Raw genomic sequence first — 19469 nt, 5'->3', positions numbered from 1 at the left:
TCCACAGGTCGTTGCCGTCAAAGGCGACATTAAGAGGGCACTCTGACAGTTCATTCCGAGGCGAAGGTTACATTCAGTGTTGTGTAGGCGTTACACTGTGCGACATGTATTCAAATCAAGAGCTGGCAGAGATACACTTCATGTACGGTAAGGCGGACGGCAATGCTGCGCTGGCTCGTCGTTTGTACCAGGAGAGGTACCCACAGCGACAATGTCCAGATCGGAAGACATTTGTATGTCTCCATTACCGTCTGTGCAAGTATGGAAAATTTAACTCTCCTGGTTTGGGAAGGGGACGACCAAGATCTACAACTCCAGAAGTACAGGAGGAGATTATGGAGGCTGTGAACATGACTCCTTCTATCAGCACACGAAGGGTAGCGTTGCAAGTCATTGTTCCTCATGCGACTGTCTGGAGACTGTTGAAAGAGTATCAATTGTATCCTTATCATTTGCAACGTGTACAGGCCCAGTCACCAGCAGATTACCCTGCACGAGTTAGGTTCTGTCAGTGGTTCTTGCAGCAGTGTGGTGTAAATCCGAACGTTCCTGCCTTAGTATTATTTACAGATGAAGCACAGTTCACACGAGATGGCATAAAAATTTCCACAATCAGCATGTATGGGCGTATGAAAACCCATGTGCAACTGTTCCATCTCATCACCAGGTGCGGTTCTCCCTCAACATGTGGGCCGGTATCATTGGTGATCGATTAGTTGGACCCCATGTACTTGTAAACAGCCTTACGGGGCAGGCATACACAAACTTCCTGGAAAACACCATATCTCATGTTTTAGAAGACACTCCACTGATCAATCGTCAACACATTCACTTCTTGCATGATGGTGCTCCTGCACACTTGAGTCGTACGGCTCGCCGGTACTTGGATCGAAGGTTTCCTGATCGATGGATAGGTAGAGGTGGCCCAATTGCTTGGCCTCCACGCTCACCTGATCTGAACCCTCTCGATTTCTACTTGTGGGGCCATTTAAAATCGTTGGTTTATTCGTCTCCAGTGCCTGATTTGGAATCCCTTCGGAATCGAATTGTGGCATGTTCTGAAGACATATGCAATACTCCTGGAGTTTGGGATCGTGTTCACAGGTCAATGAGACATCGATGTGAGGTCTGTATTCAAGCAGGAGGTGGACATTTTGAACATCTTCTGTAATGACAACGACCTGCGGAAAGAAAAATGTTCTGGTGAATTTCAATGTTGTGAAGGCCATAACTCGGAAATGAAGCATTTCCGGACACATGTTGTAATGAACCATTTTGATTGTCTACATGTGGGAAATACATACCTGAAATTATGCCCCGTATTTTTGAAACACCCTGTATATATATATATATATATATATATATATATATATACACAGTATATTACACTAGTTAGTGGTAGACCATTCAGTATGTAGAACTGAAGGTCCTAGGTTCCATCCCAATATCGGAGTGAATTTTTCTCTGTTAATAAGAAATAATAACCATAACAAAATTATGAAGGCTTAAAAAAATATCATCGTATAGCTCTAATTGTGTAACAGTAGGCTACATAATAACTATTTGTTCCCAGTCGCTCAATCACTTAATGAGTGCTCTCCTAATAATGACATACTGTAATATTGAAACATGGAGTAGGTCAAAAGGAAAAACAACTTAAAGGAGAGGAATTCTATCTGGTGCTGTGGATGGAGCCCCAACGTAGCTCAGTAGTAGAGCATTCAGTACGTAGAACTGAAGGTCCTGAGTTCGATCCGGAGTGCCAGAGCGAATTTTTATCCATTATTAATAAAGACATAGAAGTTGAATTAAAAAAGCAGAAAACTTGATAAAATAATACGGAAAAGAATAGCATAGAGTATAAAGAAAAACTTAGTTTTCCTAAGAAATAACAAGGAGGGACCACCAGGAGCCTTGGAATAAATTAATGTCCATTGTGGAAAATTTTATTCATGGCAGGTGAATAGCATAAAAGTTCATGAAACAAATAAAACAGAAAGTGAAGCAACACTCCTTCATATTATTGATAAAGATAAATGAATTAAATATTATCAAAGCATATGGGTAAAAGTAAAAGACTTCGCCAATGAAAAGTTTTATAAGCTATGTAAGTAAAAATTTTGCAGTCGATATTTGGACTTGCCAAGAGGATATCACGTTAGAGGATTTTCAGGAAGCTCGAAAGCAAATGGAAACAGGAAAGCTGCTAACTTCGATTATTCCATTTGATAAACAAATGTTGGAAAAAAAGGAGTAGTACCAAAGTCATGAGAATTTGTCTAAGAGGAATAGATGCGAAAACTACCTACCTACAAATAATTTTGAAAATGTATCTGTTCGAAATAATGCTTCACAACGAAATTTAATTGACTCAAGCCAGTAACGCTAAAACTTTGAAATTTGGGGTTTGGTTCCATTTCATGAGTTTCACCATGTAACTGAATCAATTTATTGTCTTCATCTTCTTTTTCATGGCTCTCCATCCTGTCATTATGTTCTTTGTAATTATATCTTGTCCTCACTCAATTCTTGTCTTGTATTTCTTGAATCTCTAATTTATTTGATCAATCAATGTTTTATTTGTGTTTAAGTATAAGGGTTTTATTTTATCGGTGCTCAAATGTTTTAATTCTTTGATGTCAACCAAATTCGTTATGAGCTTTAAAAATTGATTTATATTTTTTTGATTCCAGATCACTTCTAAAGAAACTGAGGAAGACAGACCTCAATGGCAACGTGCCATTGAATAACGGGAAGGCATGGCAACTCCATATGTGGTTCAGAAAGTGGCCTTAAAAAGTTCTAACTCTGGATATCACCATCCGGAATCACAGGGTGAATATAACTGCAGCACTCCACACAACAATCCAAATTACTATCAATGCCGTTTCACATATTCCAACTGGTGCCCAGTTTGCGAAGCACGAAGAACTCCAAGATGTGGACGGAGACGTAGCAAGAGTGAAGGTCTGGAAGCTGATCCTCTTCGTGAACGTAACAGACTTTGTGAATCAAGGTATGATGCTGAGCATTGGAGGAAGAGAGTGGTGAAAGAATATGATTTATGCAATTATCAACACACATCAAATGATTTAGTGAGACAGCCAAATCATCACTCTGATTCATCAAGAGAGACTTTGTACCAGTCTTCATTGCCTCAACCTATGGATATAGATGGAACTATTGATCACAGAACTCTTGCATCTGCTAAGAAATACAAAGAACATTCTTTAATTGGTAATGTCCGTTACCAACACAGAAACTATGATAATGGCTTCAGTGCGACGCACAATGTATTACTTCCTGAAGTGAATGAAAATCCGACACATTTAATCAATTCATATGACACCCACAGTGATGTTTGCCCAGATAGGGGACAAAATTTAAATGGTTTATTGCCGAGAAAATCTGCAAAAGTGTCTACTGAAATAATGAGAAAAAATAGTACGCTTTGTAATCATGCGTGGACTGAAGGAAGTGATCATAATGGACATTGTTTCCCACAAAAATCTTATGGAGGTAATTTTGATAATCGTTTGACATCTGTTCAGGGTTTCGCCACAAAGCAGGATTCTCATACTTGTCTATCAGGTGAAAATCGTCGTGATCAATCATGTGTAATAAACAGAGATGGAGGAAATGCATCCAGATATCTGTTTGTATCAGAATCTGCATCAGTGCAGGACAGATATTTGCGGGAAGTTGAAGTGCTTCGTAGCAAGATGCGGGAGTTGAGAGGTGGTGTAGATGGAAAGAGGATGAGGCAGCGCAGTGAATCAGAACCTGGAGCAGGATTTGGTGGTAGTGGTCAAGATAGCTCATGGGAACCTAAGCGTGCCAGAGATGGTTCACCTGGCCTAACTGAAAACTTAGATTCCTACTATGTGGGAGATGTCAATCACTTAAACTTTGCTCAACACACCCAGGGCTCAGCTTCTGAAAACAATCGCGTGCAAGTGATTCATCTACATAGACCATCAGCACGCAGAGGCAATGACAGTAAGGTAGGTTATTGTTTGTTTCTGTTTATTCCCTCCTTTCATTTCTAAGACAGCTTGTGCTTAGAATCTGCTGTCAAGATCATGATATCAATGATTTTTATGAATTATAATAATGACTACAGCTCGGATTTTTATGTAATTGAAGCTGTGAGTTCGAAAACTTGGTAAGTGCAAAAATTAAAAAAAAAATATTGAGATACCTATTTCAACCAATTAAGATGGTATACCTGCATCATATTACACCAAGTGTTTGTGTCAAGTCTGCTTATGTAGGAATTTTTTTTGTTTTATATTTAAAGTCTGAATATTGTTCCAAAACTTAATAAGACATTTTGTCTCAAAACTTCATACATAAAGAATGGCCATTTTGAGTCTAAACTTCATACATTCTTATTTATTTTGAGTCTAAACTTCATACATTCTTATTTATCTAGTTCAGGGCTGGGCAGCAAGAGCGGATTCGACTCTCTCAGGGGGAACCATATGATTTCTCTTCATCCCCTTTCTTCCCCGCCGAACACTGCGCAGCGTTGATTCAATGACGGATGAATATTAAGCGTCCCGTTTAGAGTCTAGTTCCGCTCCCGATGCCCAGCCCTGATCTAGATGACACGAATTCTTGGTTTGTTCTAAAACTTCATACATTCATACTTCATACTGCTACCAACGCAGAAACTGTACAGTATCAGCATGGAATTTTAAAGCAAACAACACATATTTGATATTTTTTTTCTGTAATTTTAAGACAAATTTATAATTTCTTTCTTGAAGTTTAAATTGACAACATGCTTCCTAGTGGCAAAACTAGAAAATATTGAGGCATTACTGGGGGGGAAAAAAAACAGTTTTGTGGTGAGTAGTATTATTTCAGGTTTGGATTAAGTAAAACTATAATTTTCTTTGTCATTACTGATAGGTACATGCGATCTTTTGCATCAAAACTTGATACATACATATTGCAGTGTGTTGCTATGTTGAAAAATATATGAGGAAGTCATGAACTTCATTTTCTTAACTTGCTTTTATTAACTATTTTTTTTTTTATTTTGGTGATAAACAATTCAACAATTGCAGTTTGGTAAAAAAATTATTATTATTTTGCTCTCTGAAAATAATATCAGGTGTATTATGAAGTTTTGGAACTCACTGCCTCAATTACAGATTATATTCCTTCGTTACATGAATGTTTGTGAATTTGATCTTGATAGGGTATGGATGGATTATATTGTGGTATGAAATATGGGACAAGTGAATACATGTCAAAATTTTAATGTTGGCGGTAAATGGCCAATCATTTTTTCCTGTTTACTCCTTTCTTAAAAATTCATCTTCTGCAGCCTTTGAAGTCATGAACCTTGATCTAATGACAAGCATGGTAGCTGCTAAACCATTGAGGATGACTGAACTAGCATGTCATTCTGTGCACACTAGTGAAGAAAAAAACATACTGTACAAGCAATTGTATCTTTTTTGTGTTGGTGTGCCTGCTGATAGAAAAATTGTTGCATAGTGGTAATCGAAATTTTGTTCACCTTGTATGAAAATTTACATATGCTTACATATGGTATTTAACACTTTAACACAAATTATTCTTGTCATTCTACACAAATATCTGCATAAAGTTCGTTTTTTTATTAGGCTGTCTGCTTGTAAAAACATGATATAAAGTTTCAGTAAAACTAGTGCATCATTAAATAAACATAAACGTGGCCAATAATTCCAAGAACTGACAAACACATTACTGAGTTGAACTTTTATTGTTTATATTGTTTTAGTAACTCAAGACATCAGTAGGCCTACTGTTTCCCCAATAAATAAAAGTTGAAAGGAATTAAGCATGGGGATCGAGGTGGCCATAAACCTTTACTATTCACATTCTCTTACCATCTTGGAATGGAATGGATTTGAATTTCGGGAGGAGGTCAATATGACCCAGCACTGCGACCTTTTATGAGTATTGTACTAATCCTCACGCTAGGTGCATTTCCAAACCCACACTGGCTGCCTACACTAAGGTTCGCTGTGTATCCAGATTTCGAGCAAGCCATCCTACTCCCCCTAGACCAGCCCCCTCCGTGCATCACCAGCTGGTGTTCGGGGAATGCTATGGAATGATGACGAAATGTAGAAATGATGGAATGATGTAGATGCCTAATATAGGGAAACAGGGAAATTCGAGAAAACCCCCAACTGCGACCTGCCACAATTGTCACTAGATTTTTCAATGAAAAATTCTAGCTCTAGCCAGGATTCGAATTCGGATCGCCTGCATGTCAGGCTGAAGGCCTGACCACTTTACCACTGAAGGGGACATCACACCATCTTATTTACTATTACATCACCTCCTACCTCCCTCCCTACTCCTTTTCTTTCTCTCCTCCTCCTTTTCTATTCTTTCCTCCTTTCTCTTCTATTTCTTTCCTTTCCACTTTCTCCCCTTTCCTTTCTCTCTTCCTTCCTATCTACCATCTTGCTGCTCTTAGTGTAATTTCCTTGTAAATACATGCACATAGGAGACTTACTACCTGCCTCTTGTATATTGGCCAGTGTTGATTTCACGAACTAGCAGAATGCGTCATATCATCCCATGAATACTTTAATCCCCTCAGTGCCTACTCTGTGCAATTGCCTACGATGTTTTGTGACAGTGGCGACATTAGCACTCAGCAGTCATGTAATGTGAGGTGCATATTAGCCTACATTAGTCGCATTTCGTTTATAAGTTGTATTGCTGGAGGAACATTAATCTCGCACTTGTTGAAAGAAGGTTAAAACCATAATTAACAAAAAAAAAAAAAAAAAAAAAAGAAAGAAAAAAATGTTTAACTTGACATATTTATGAGTAGACTGTTGAATAGCAGTGTGGAACATGGAATTGGATGAATGTATACTGTTCTGTGCTGAATGAATTAGTTGACATGACATAAAACTAATAAATATTTCATTGCGATCATATGATATTGTTCATATTGAGCTTAAACTAGAAAATGAATTATAATATCTACCAATCTATACCTATTTGTTTCAAATTTCTTTTTTTTTTTAATCAATAGTAAGCTTAGATATCATCACTACCATCGGACCATTGTGGTCTTATTGGATTCATTCTTGATCAGTACCAACATTTGTTAAATTGTTATTATATAGATGTAATCGGAAATGGAGAACACAGCATGATGGACTTGAAATGTCATATAATAGTAATTTACAGAAATTCGGACTAGTGAGTGATCTCCAAAATAAGACGCAGATCACAAATATTTTCATTGAATTTTAACATGTCTGATGAAATAATATGATATTTTTAGTTGTGCAGGTTAATTGAAGACCTCCCTCGAAGAAGGTTGTATATCATATGATAAAGTATATGGTATATAACCTTCTTTGAGTGAGGTCTTCAATTTTCTAATAATACTTCATTGTTATAGCTTCTGCATCTACCTGTATCTACAAAGACTCCAGTGGTAAAACAGTCTTCAGATACACAAGATGACGAAATAAGTGTATCTTCTGATTCAGATTTTGCTTACAGGTAATTTTTTTTTCTGTATAGACGTTATCTTTTTTATTTTGTAAAGTTTTGTGCACATAATGTGTTCAGTTTCATGGGTTTTTGATAATATGATTATATTCTTATGTAATATGCTGATATCGCTTCTGAGATTGCTTATTTTACTTTTCTGTGTTGTAATTATGATGTTGGTCAATTGGTGGAGATACATATCATTACCACCAGTATTATCATCATATTCAGAACTATGATCATATTCAGAACTGTGATCATCAGGATCACTACTGCTACAATTGCCACATCATCGTTATCATCACTACTGCCATAACAACCATCACCACCATGATTACCATTACTGTCACCAATAATACACTAACATCACCTGTGTCACCATCACCGTAATTTTTTCATCATGATTACTAGGGACTGGATTTTTATGTAATTAGATATTATATTCCTTTCAACCTAACCATATATCAATAAAAAATTTTTGCGAATCTTGTAATTACCATTAATATATTAAAATTTGATACTACATATTTTTACATATTTACCCCACATTACATATTATGGCTTGGTATTACATAAACCTACATATTTAGGGGGTTTATTCATTTTTACTTTTCTAAAAGGGGGAAAAAAAAACTTCTGCTGGGGAAGTTTACAATTTGAAATACAGATTTAAAAGGCTTTTTTACCTACCCAAGAAAAGATATATTTCGGGACAAAAAATAACGTCCTTAATTCCTGGAAGTAATAGAGGCACTCACCCCATACCACCCACTATAAATATGAGTGAACAAAAGGCAATCTTTCTCATACAACTACCTTGTATTGTAAAAAATCACTCGGAAAGTAGCATTGTCTTCATGTGATGAAGTGGGACGAGGACGACATGATTTGCCTCGAACTATAATACTTGTTCTGCACACGTCTTAACAAGTCTTTCTCATGCAATTTGCAACCTTACCCACCCTCGGAAAACCCGTGTCAAGTCTGTCATGAGCCGCAATAAAGTAGCCGGCTTTTGAAAAGAAACTGGAGTAAAGGAATAAATTGGAAAGATGTTGAAAGATTAAAGTTAATAGCTTTTCAGGTTATTGCTTGACCTCTTTACTTTAAATTTAGTAGACCTATACGGAAGTGAGATTTTCCTAGCAATTAGAAAGTATGGTTCTTGGCTGGAATAATCCTACCCTTATGAATGAGATAGGAATGTCACTTTCCAAACAACAGTTTGTAAATGCCTATAGTTTGAGGTTTTGGTAGGTACTTTGTTTCTTACAGGGAGCAGCTAAAATGCATGTATCCCACATCTTCTCTTATTTTCTCCTAATCCAGTAAAGCGAAACAGTGCATGGAGTACTGTTGTATCATTCATTTCACTCAGTTCTCTAGTTTTAGTACTTTCAGTATAAAGTGCAAGTTTGTTTATCTACTGCTTTTAACTAACTAAATTGGCCCCTGTATCTTCAACCCTAATGACAAAAATAAAATCATGGATTGCGATGGACGAAGCTTTCACTATGGATGGCAAAATAGTAATGTGTCAAGTGTGCGGTAAAAAAGTCGGGTGCTCTGTGAAATCACAACTGGAGAGTTTTACCTATTGATATAATATTTTCATGATTTTACATATTTTGGTGCATATTTAGCTTATTTTTCTTACATAAATATGTACATATTTCACACCTTGCTGTTACATAAAAATCCGGTCCTTAATGATCACTATTATTATTGCGGTGAAAACTCGATTTTTACAGTTTGCAATAACGTAAATCAGAACATGTTCTATGTTGTGAATAGTATCCTTAGTTTGATGTTTGTATCAAAAGTATATATGGGCATGAGTCCTAAGTTTGATCGTTAAAAAATTATAGGTCTGCAAGTATCAGCTGTTCGTAGTAAGTGCAATTGTTGCATTGTAACTTTGCTGGTGATTGACTGTCGAGTTTCAAGTAGTTTCAAGTGGCTTATTTTGGTCGTGGGCATGGGAATACTAAAAAGTAGAACAAAAGATATTGGGTTGCATTCATTTCAGTATTCTGGTCACTGCTTGCCTGAGTGTGAGCTGATAGTTTAGATATACTTTTTCTCACAGATTAGTACAATCTTTTGATACTATCTTTCTGCCCCCCTCATCATAAACTGTGACATTGCAGGGAGGCAGAGATATGATATGATGATATGAAATATTTATTCCACCAGCTTACATCGGTTGTGATGGCCCTTCACATTTCTGCATACAGTGCCATCACTCCCTTGGATACATAATTTTCTGCTTACCCTTTTTTTAAACATCCAGCTATTACATATAAATGACCCTGATTACTTTTCTATTACGTCACTCACCTGTGTTTCCCTCCCTTCTTTTTCTATTTACCCTTCCCTTTCCTAGTTATCTATCTTATTCTAACTAATCTCATTTAATTAAACAATCACTTCTCTTAACCTCTTATTATTACTTGTTCTCAACATTGTTCACATTAGTTGAACTCTTTCATAGTTGTTAACTTATTTATTCACTTGAATCACTAACATTCACTGACCACTTATTCCCATTAATCTATTCAGTTTATTTTCAGACGAAATAGTTTCTAATTTCATTACATTTCCATTGCTACTCTCTTTATTATATTTGTATCACTATTTACTGTACTTATTATCACTCTCTGGTTATTACTTGTATCTTATCCTTTTTCAGTATTATTCCCTTGCCTTATTGTCTTTTCTGTCACTATCACTCTTTTCACTTTATCACTTTCCTAAGTTTTGTCACTCATGCTGCTGTGTTTTGCCACTCGTGCACCAACCTCATAAGTTATAACTTTTCTGTCTCTTACTTCTTCCCACTAACATACCTCTATTCACTGTCACTAATGTTACTTCATCCCTTTCAGTTCTTGCAGAATCTTGACTTCTTATCTTAGTATCTTCTTCATCTGTTGATCCCTTTTGCAATTGCTGACCCATTTTGTTTTTCCAACTGGATTCATGAACTCTTTTTGCTGTTCTCAGCTCCTGTATACCATCCTTTCGTTTTTCCCCTGTCTACCTGATGGCATCATCATTATTTTAGTGCAAGTCTCTTGTTTCTTCATTAATCGCTTGTTGACTTCCTTGTCTGCTGCTGTTGCTACGCTATGCATTAGTCTGGTCACTGGCTCCTCTCCCTGGTTCATGTGACTCGCTGACTGATTCATTCCATCGCTTGCTATTTTTTCCTGTCTGATGACCTCTCCACCTTCTAATTTTTCAAATAGTTCTCCCATCATATGTAATAATGTTCCTTATCTCCTCTTTCATTGTCCCTGTCTCTGTATGGTTCAAATTTTCCAAACAGAATTCCACATCAAACATCTCGCCATTTATTTTTAATTTGTCTCTAGCGAAATGACCATTTTTCCTTGCAGCCTTCGTGAAAGGAATCAATATTCTTCTCCTGCATCTTACTTCATATTCAAAATCATGTTCCAGTCTAATATTTGAGTTTTTTAAGTACTTTCGTTTGCTCAAAATTTTTTCTTTTGCCATTATACATAAGAATTGAACTGGAATAGGTCTATTTCCATTCCAATTCTGTATGCTTCTTTTATTTGTCGATCACTCACATCAATCCTGAACCAATCCCAGCACACTTTCATTACAGTCTCGTATGTTTCCAATGCCTGTTCCTTCTTCTTTTCCTCGATTCCAAAAAATATTAAGGTCTTTCTTTTCTGATCTTCTTCTAGATATTTCACCTTACTCCTTATTCGGTCATTTTCCTTCTGTAGAGTTTCCAACTTCTTGTAGATCTCTTCAATGTTTGCTTCAAGATTTACTACTGGTTGGCTATTATCTTCATTATTCGCCATTATTACACTGTTACGTGATGTCAGTGTCAATGACAGAGGCAGAGATATAATAACAGATCTGTACACCTTTGTTTGTGTACAGATAGTGGAGCTACATCTATGGCTCATTGCTAATGTGGTTGTCTTCCATTCAGGCTGTCTAGATTTGATTTTGGCCTGGCTGTGATAGAATTTGTGGTGGACAATGTAGATGTTGCTGAAAGTTTTTCTCTTGATACCATACTTCCATTTTCCTCTTACATTCTACTAGAACTTTCCACCTCCCCCTCATTTCATCAGTCATCTGCAATAATAAAAAAACAGAGTGAGGTTTCTAATTTGTGGAACAAGATTGCCAGCAGATCCATGCCTGATGTGGCATGTGCAGGCATGCATTCAGACACAAGGCGGACATTTCAAGCACTTCGTGCTAGTACACAGGAAGGGTTGCAACTACATAAACAAGAGTGTATCAAATATGGCTATTAACAATTCTAGCAGACCCTTGACTGTCTGTAACTCAGGAACTATTGAGCAAAGGACATATGTTCAATTGAGCATTTAATGCTTTGAGGTCTACTATACACATCTCAGTTATTTCCTACGTAAATCCATACATCCTTTATATCCACTGTAGTTATTTTGCTGTGTAAAGAAGTACAAGAAAAACAATATGCTAAAGTACTTATCATTTTTCTGCATGAATAGATTTATTTATTTAAAATATGAAGGTTGTATTGATGGGAAGATGAGACCTCAACCAAACATTGGTATGCACAGTAGCACAAAACTAAGCTAAGATGATGTCATGGAGATGTTTGTAAGCAAAAACGAGTTGATGCATGTTGTTTGAAGATATTTACTGTATTCTCTGAGTGTGCTGTATTTATGTAAAATTAATTTTTGGTCCTACAGAATATATCTGTTATGATAACAATTGTTTGAGGAGAAAAACAGTGCATAATACTGTGGAATCCCGGCCACCAAGTCACTCGATTGAGTGTGCTCCTTGTTTAATGGCAGTTGACTTAATATAGGCTATGTCAACATATATGTCGAACTCGGAATCAGGCTACAAAGGGAAAAATACTAGAGGAGAGGGATTCGATCTGGTTCTGTGAATTGAACTTCGGCGTAGCTCAGTGGTTAGAGCACTTGGTATGTAGAACCAAGGACCTGGTTCGATCCCCGGCACTGGAGCGAGTTTTTCTCCTCTAATAGCCATGCTGTATTTAGTTTTCTTTAAAGCAGTGGAAGGCGAATATAGTAATTGTGTACAAAAGTTGGTGATAGTAAAGTGTAGCTCAGTTGGTAGAGCAATTGGCTACGAACTGGAAGGTTCGGGGTTCGATCCCTAGTGGTGACGAGATTTTCTCGTTGCCAAACTTCCACAATAACCCTGAGGTTCACTCCATCCCCTATCAAATTGAGCTCTGGTTCATTCCTAGGGCAGTAAGAGCATGGTGCCAACCACACCACCTCATTCTAGTGCTGAGATCAAGAAAGTATGGGGCTCTACATGCCCTCCAAGTGTCTTCATGTCATGTGAAGGAGTTTCCTTTACTTAAAAACTGTGTAATGCTCTTGGCAGTTCACACTGACTTGAACAGCTGTCTTATTTTGCATGGATAGTGTAATACTTTTCTCCTTTTAATGATTCTTCTATTAGTGTCTGCTGTGCTTTCTCTTCTGTGCGTGTTTGGGTCAGGTCTAATCTTTCGACCAGTAGGACTCTGATTTAAGTAACTTATTTTGAAAGAGTCGTACTGCATAGAGCTGTATTACATGCCTTTTGTGTCATCTGATTTTTAAGTAGCTTTTATTATCTCGCAGATCTTTTTAGAGACAAAATACAGGTTGATATTAATTTAAGTAGAAGTATAAACATACTAACAAAAATCAATACCGTATTACACATATTATCCATGGTCTAGCTCACTCAGTCACTATCATCCATCCAACTCAAGAGTGAAACCTGGAGTCAACAAATGCACATGTTGTGATGTCTCATAGCACATCTCAGCATATAGACTGGTTCGTAGATTCTGAAAGTGGAAACTGAAACATTCCTCATATCATATGCTGTTGCAAGGCCCTTGCTCACAAGAGATGTATCTTTTGGAAATTAGTTTAGTACCAGAGAATCTTGACCAAGTCTCATTAACAATTAACAGGACTGTATTCCTTAGTCAAGGATAGAGGGTTAATGAGCTACTATTAATAAATAACTCAGGTTAAGCACAAAAAGCCGGGCCAGGCTGGATACACAGTCAGTAGAGTGCTGGCCTTCTGTGCCCGAGATTGTGGGTACGATCCTGGTCCAGATCAATGGAATTTAAGTGTACTTAAATGCGTCAGGTTTATGTCAGTAGATTTACTGGCATGTAAAAGAACTTCTGCAGGACAAAATTCCAGCACACCGGCGATGTTGATATAACCTCGACAGTTGCGAGTATCTTTAAATGAAACATAATTTATAATTTTTACAAAAAGCCGGGGCCTGTGGTGCATCTGGAGCTTAATGCAGACAGACCTGTAGTCAAAGGGGGAAACATCTGCCAGCATAAAAAAATATAGTCCAATATATTTTATATTTATAGGTTAAACTCGAGTCATGATTGCTTAGCCGCTCCTCTGTGCAAAATAAAAATTTTAGAAACTGAAGAATGCACACTATGCAGATTACGAGACAAACATGAACTGGGATCACCTGCTGAGCTGCATCAAACTAATAAAAGAACTTCAACTATAAAAAAATCTAAGTGGACTGGGAACTAAAACACAAAATGGGTTAAAAGTCCCCAAATAGCATTAAATTTGATGACATTTTGCTCATTCATTTTTTGTTTCAACAGTATATCAAGTTTTGTGTGTGTGTAAGAATCTGTTTTAATCCTGTCTTATGGCACATTTCTGCTCAATCATCAATTCATTCACAAGTTCCTATAATGACATATAGCCTATGTTCATTTTGAGTAATTACAATTTCCATTGGTAAAAGAATTACCGTAATTGGTTAAGTAGTTTTTTTAATTACTATTAATATAAAATTTTGCAGTAGGAAGAAAAAACACATTTATTCATCCTATGGCAGCCGTACATAGGAGATGGTGAATTCTTACATTTTCGAAACAAAGAAACATAATTACATATAGGAGATTTTATTATTTGCTGTGCCATTATTTAAGTTATTTAATAGAGCAAAAATCTGAAAATCGATAAATATGTCACATAGGAGTTATTGCAGGAATGACGACGATATACAGTATTAGGGCCTAGTATAGATTAAAATAAGTGGTAAAATATAAAATAGAATATTGGACTATATTCTTTATGCAGAGGGATGTATTGTGGTAGACAGTCAATTGTGAGAAATAATATGTGCATTTGTTGACATCAGGTTTCACTTATTGAGTTAGATGGATAACAACAACTCGAAATTGCTTGCACTTTCATAGCATTCTACAGAGTATTTGGTTTTCAGTGAACGAACATGTAGTGGTGAAGATGGTGACAGCAAAGGAGAGCCTGGAGAAGATAGTGAGGAAGGTAAAATATACATTTATTTTTTAATATTCATGCTGTCTTTGATCCTATTATAAATACGTAAGTCTTAAATATGTTTGCAAAAGTTAGATATTCAGAAAAGATTCTAAATGATTGGCCATGTAATACTTTAGTGAATTATATAGGAGATTCACGAAGATTTACCGCCACTTATGGAGCTTATTTCTGAAGACATTCTGAGAAAAAAAGTCATATAAACATTTGTCCTAATCTCAATATTTTCAGAGTTACACTAATTTGAAATTGTTTGTAAAATACTTTTTATTTCTTTAGTTTTAAGGGTGAAAGAATATTACAAATAGAGAATGAACTATTCAAAAGTATCATTTCTTATATTGGCTAGTGTTCTGAAGCTAAAAATGTGTTAATTGCTTTGCACAGATTTTGTTTTTCAATTTTTAACTAAAAATTAAATTATTCTTACGCACTTATCACAAAAATTGTTACAAATCATAAGACTTTAGGAACTTCATTCTTTACAGTGTAATTATGCACCCTAATGTACAATCTTGAAGAATTTACAAGAATGGCGTAATTTGTAAGAATTTTTGTGATAAATGCACAAGAAAAATGTAATTTTTAGTTAAAAATCGAGAAAATATTCTGTACGAAACAACACATTTTTAGCTTCAGAATACTAGCTAATTAAAGAAATGATACTCCTGAATAGTTCAATCTTCATCTGTAATATTCTTTTACCCTTAAAACTAAAGGATAATGGCATTTTACAAACAACTTCAAATTAGTGTAACTCTGAAAATATTGAGATTAGGATACAAGTTTATATGACATTTTTTGCTCAGAATGTCTTCAGAAAAAAGCTCTGTAAGTGGCGGTAAATTCTCGTGAATCACCCTGTATAAATGTGGATATAGTAAAATAGTGTCACTTATGGAAGGATGATGGTACCAGGAGTTGCTAATCTTGAGCCAGCTTTAAACTTCTCACCTCCCTGGCTGGTATTAGTCTTCTGTGCTCCTATTATACTATCTCTGCCTGAAGATTGTGTTTGAGACAAGTGCACCTGTTTGGCTAGGCTGAGTGCTGCATTGTCTGATATAATGAAAGTATCATGACTGTGTGCAAGGCAGCTTGAGTTGTTAATCTGTTCATTCACAACTTATTGGAAAGGCCAACCAACTTCCAAGTAAGAACAAGAAGCATGTATACAAGGCAACCATACTAACTAGTACATATTTAAAGTGATGATTGATCTTTGGTCTCTGCACTGAACTTAACATCACGACCATTAATACAACATACCTATTTTATATAAGCAGTCCCTTCAGTAGAGAAACAAAGAAGTGCCAGTTAACTAGGTCTCTTGGGTCATTCACCTAGCTTGTGGTTTTTCAGCTTCACTATCAAGATAGTATAAGAAGGGAAGGTCAACCAATGTTTAAAAAGTTGTATTAAAGTTATTTAGTACTTGAAAATTCTCTTTGAAACGAGTTCAGAAATGCACATGTCATGTTACATTTTACGAGTAAATTGTAAAGTTTGTTGTTGTTGTTTAGTCAACACCTCACAAATGGCCTAATTAGTCATCACTCATGGTGCAGCTAAATCAGAAGATAATGGAGCAGAGTGTCCAGTTCCTTTCCCCCCTCAATTGCATATATTACTGACTAGAAACGTATTACACAATCAGACTTCAGATGCATACAGACAATTGTTCTTCCTCTGACACATATCGATAGTAAACTTATGACATTGAAATTTGATGGTAAAGTAGTAGGAAGGATACCGAATAAACAGTGTAGATAATTTTATTACTAATCATTGCATGCAGTTGACATCAGATTTGTACAAAGAATTCAGTTTCCTATGAATACTGATATAAGTAAAATTGATGACAAAAAATGTTCGGTACAAGGAAGTTGATGCACTTTATTACATATAGTTCATCACAATAACTTTCTTCAATTTCGAATTCACTTAACCTTATAGAGGTGTGAAATTATAGCATTAATTTCTTGTGATTATAGTAGATATGTTTTAAAAAAAATGGCATTTTATAAAATTCATTTAAAGAAATAGCATTTATTAACTGAAATCTGTTTTGCTATTTTATATATTTGGGGGGGGGGCAAATGAAAATAAGATATGGTAATAGATATACCAGATCAGTGTTAAAATGTTCAGTTAAATAACTACTTTCAATTATGTTGCCAAAAAAATGAATCTGCAGGGAGTGGGGTGGGAAGTGCTGAGTTATATATTGAGGGAGACCCATTTTGCTATAACAGCACAACACAAAATGAACATTCGTGTCAACAACAATTATAATGTAATTTAAAATCATCAATCGAAATATTGCGAACAGGTGGTGCTTCCTTTAACCCTGCCCAGGATTGATATCCATGTCCATGGTAGAGAGTATCAGAGTTATACTATATTGGTGGCTAAGAAGTGATACTTGGTATTTGTAAACTTGCAACTGTTTTAAAAATTAATTTTTCTTATTATGGACAACATTTTTATGTATGTTTCTCCTTTGTAAGATCTTCTACTCGAGAACAAAATATTAATTAACTTTCCAATTTTGTGAACATAATAATAATAATAATAATAATAATAATAATAATAATAATAATAATAATATAGTTAATCTAAATAATAATACATATTAAGAGTTTTATCTCCAAATTTGATGTTTAGCCATGACTGACAAGGGAACATCACTCAATATTAAGAAAACTTCCGAACAATTTATACACCATTCGAAAGAGCATCCTTGACCTATTGAGCTCGCTGTAGAATATTGAATATGTATGTTGTAGGGAGTATGAAGAAATTGTCTCATGAAATTTCGTCCAGTATCATTGTGAGGAATTTGAGGCGCTACAATAGTGAAATCCATTTTCACGAACCAGCTACAATAGCTGAGGGGACCATTATACTAACTACACAATACTGCCTTACAGATTGGATGATCGGTTCCCTTGGTCCTTTGTGGGTTGTCATGCCCAGGATTATTCATAAAGAATTATCAATATATTTCATGCAGACGAACTACCAGAGGATCATGTCTTGTTGTCAACCTGAGGACAATGAAATCTGTAAAGAAACTAAGTAATAAAAAAAAGAGTGAATGCATTATTCACTAAAAGTTCACTAAGTTGCCCCACGAAAAGATGGCTCGAAAATATAAACTTTTTGTTTAGACTGCAACAGTTCTCATAAGGACTGATACTTACCAGGAAGAAGTTGTTTCAGTAGAAAAAAAGTTTTAGGCTAGTTTCTGAGATGGAGAGTAGAGGAACATGGTCTTTCTTAGGACAAGTAAATAGTGTTTGAGTGAAATCATTTTCTTTTAATTTCGATATTCCTTGAATTAATAATTAAATAACATTTATGTTATTACACAATTTTTGCTAGATTCAAGAACATTTAGGAAGAACATTTGGGATAATTGTCCCATGTTTAAAGGAAGTTTTGTTTTCGTTCATTTCTTCCTTCCTTTTATCCTATCTTACAGTGATGTTGAAAGAAAATAAATGGAAATTATTAAAATACCTTTTTCTTGAAGATACACAAACACTTTATTATTCTATCCTATACTTGTTAATAAGCAACTGATTCATGTGATTTATGCAACTCCGTAGAATTCAGTTCACCTTTCTGACATAAAAGAAGACGAATTTAATGCTAAATATTTTAGTTTCTGGACTTGTATCCTTGGCATTTTCTCTGTAATATTGTGTGATGATGTAACTGGGATGGAGTCAGCAACTCATTCCACTCTATAAATAAATCAATACATCACTCCACGTGTAGAGATTCACAGGAGGCCGAGTTATGGATAATATTATAGCTGCCTGTTACTTTGGAGTTTCTTTATAACTTTTTTTTTATACAGCCTGAGTTTGAAGACAGTTGAGTTAGTGATGTTTTTTTATGTTTGCGTGAAACTTTTTCTTATTGAACATTACAGAAAGGAGGTCTTCATCTTTACTACATCATTTTTGTAATTATTGAACTCTTAAATTTCTTAATGTATTTTTTAGCAGATGACCAGTCTGTACTTAGCAGCTTAACCACCATATCCAATGATTCTAATACTCCATCAGTAGTGGGAGAGACTCTTGGTTCAATCTCACTCAATGATACTGCTCACCACACTGCAGGTAATGATTTGTATAGAAAATGAGTTACTAAGGAAGTACAGGTGTGATTTTAATACTTGATAATTTAATTACGTGTACTCTGTTTTCAGCTACTCCAGTTATTATAAGTGAGCAAAAAGGTTTGCCGCAATGCCTCAGGACCAGCTTGTTTTCCCATGTTCCTCCATATATACGCTTTTCCATGCATGATGTAAAGGGTAAGTTAATAGTTAATCTTGGATTATATGCAAGCATCTGTGTTAGGTATCATTTCAGTTTAGTAAACTCTTATAAAGTTTCAGCTATGCTTCTTATAGGTGCACAGATATATGTAAAAAATTAGTACTGAAATATTTTTCATATAAGTAGATCATGAGTTTATGGAGCTAAGATAATTAATTTATGTGTCAGATTGACCGACTTCGGACTGTAAAGGACTGGATTC

At 35.6% G+C, this 19469-nt stretch overlaps 1 protein-coding gene across 5 annotated transcripts in view; it reads left to right on the top strand.

Moving 5' to 3' along the window:
* Positions 1-19469, top strand: part of LOC138704818 (tubulin polyglutamylase ttll-4-like) — a 126068-nt gene that overhangs the window by 11546 nt on the left and 95053 nt on the right. For 4 of the 5 annotated variants that reach the window (XM_069833103.1, XM_069833102.1, XM_069833100.1 and 1 more), the window contains exons 2-6: positions 2694-4004; positions 7430-7533; positions 14833-14897; positions 18926-19045; positions 19135-19242. In XM_069833103.1, coding sequence (XP_069689204.1) covers positions 2760-4004; positions 7430-7533; positions 14833-14897; positions 18926-19045; positions 19135-19242 — 1642 coding nt within the window. In that variant the 5' untranslated portion in view covers positions 2694-2759. The remainder of the gene's footprint in view (positions 1-2693; positions 4005-7429; positions 7534-14832; positions 14898-18925; positions 19046-19134; positions 19243-19469) is intronic. The other variant, XM_069833101.1, reaches the window with a different exon arrangement.

The sequence above is a fragment of the Periplaneta americana genome, chromosome 8 (assembly GCF_040183065.1).
Source record: "Periplaneta americana isolate PAMFEO1 chromosome 8, P.americana_PAMFEO1_priV1, whole genome shotgun sequence".
Taxonomy (NCBI): domain Eukaryota; kingdom Metazoa; phylum Arthropoda; class Insecta; order Blattodea; family Blattidae; genus Periplaneta; species Periplaneta americana.
This window is presented reverse-complemented; position numbering and strand designations above follow the sequence as displayed.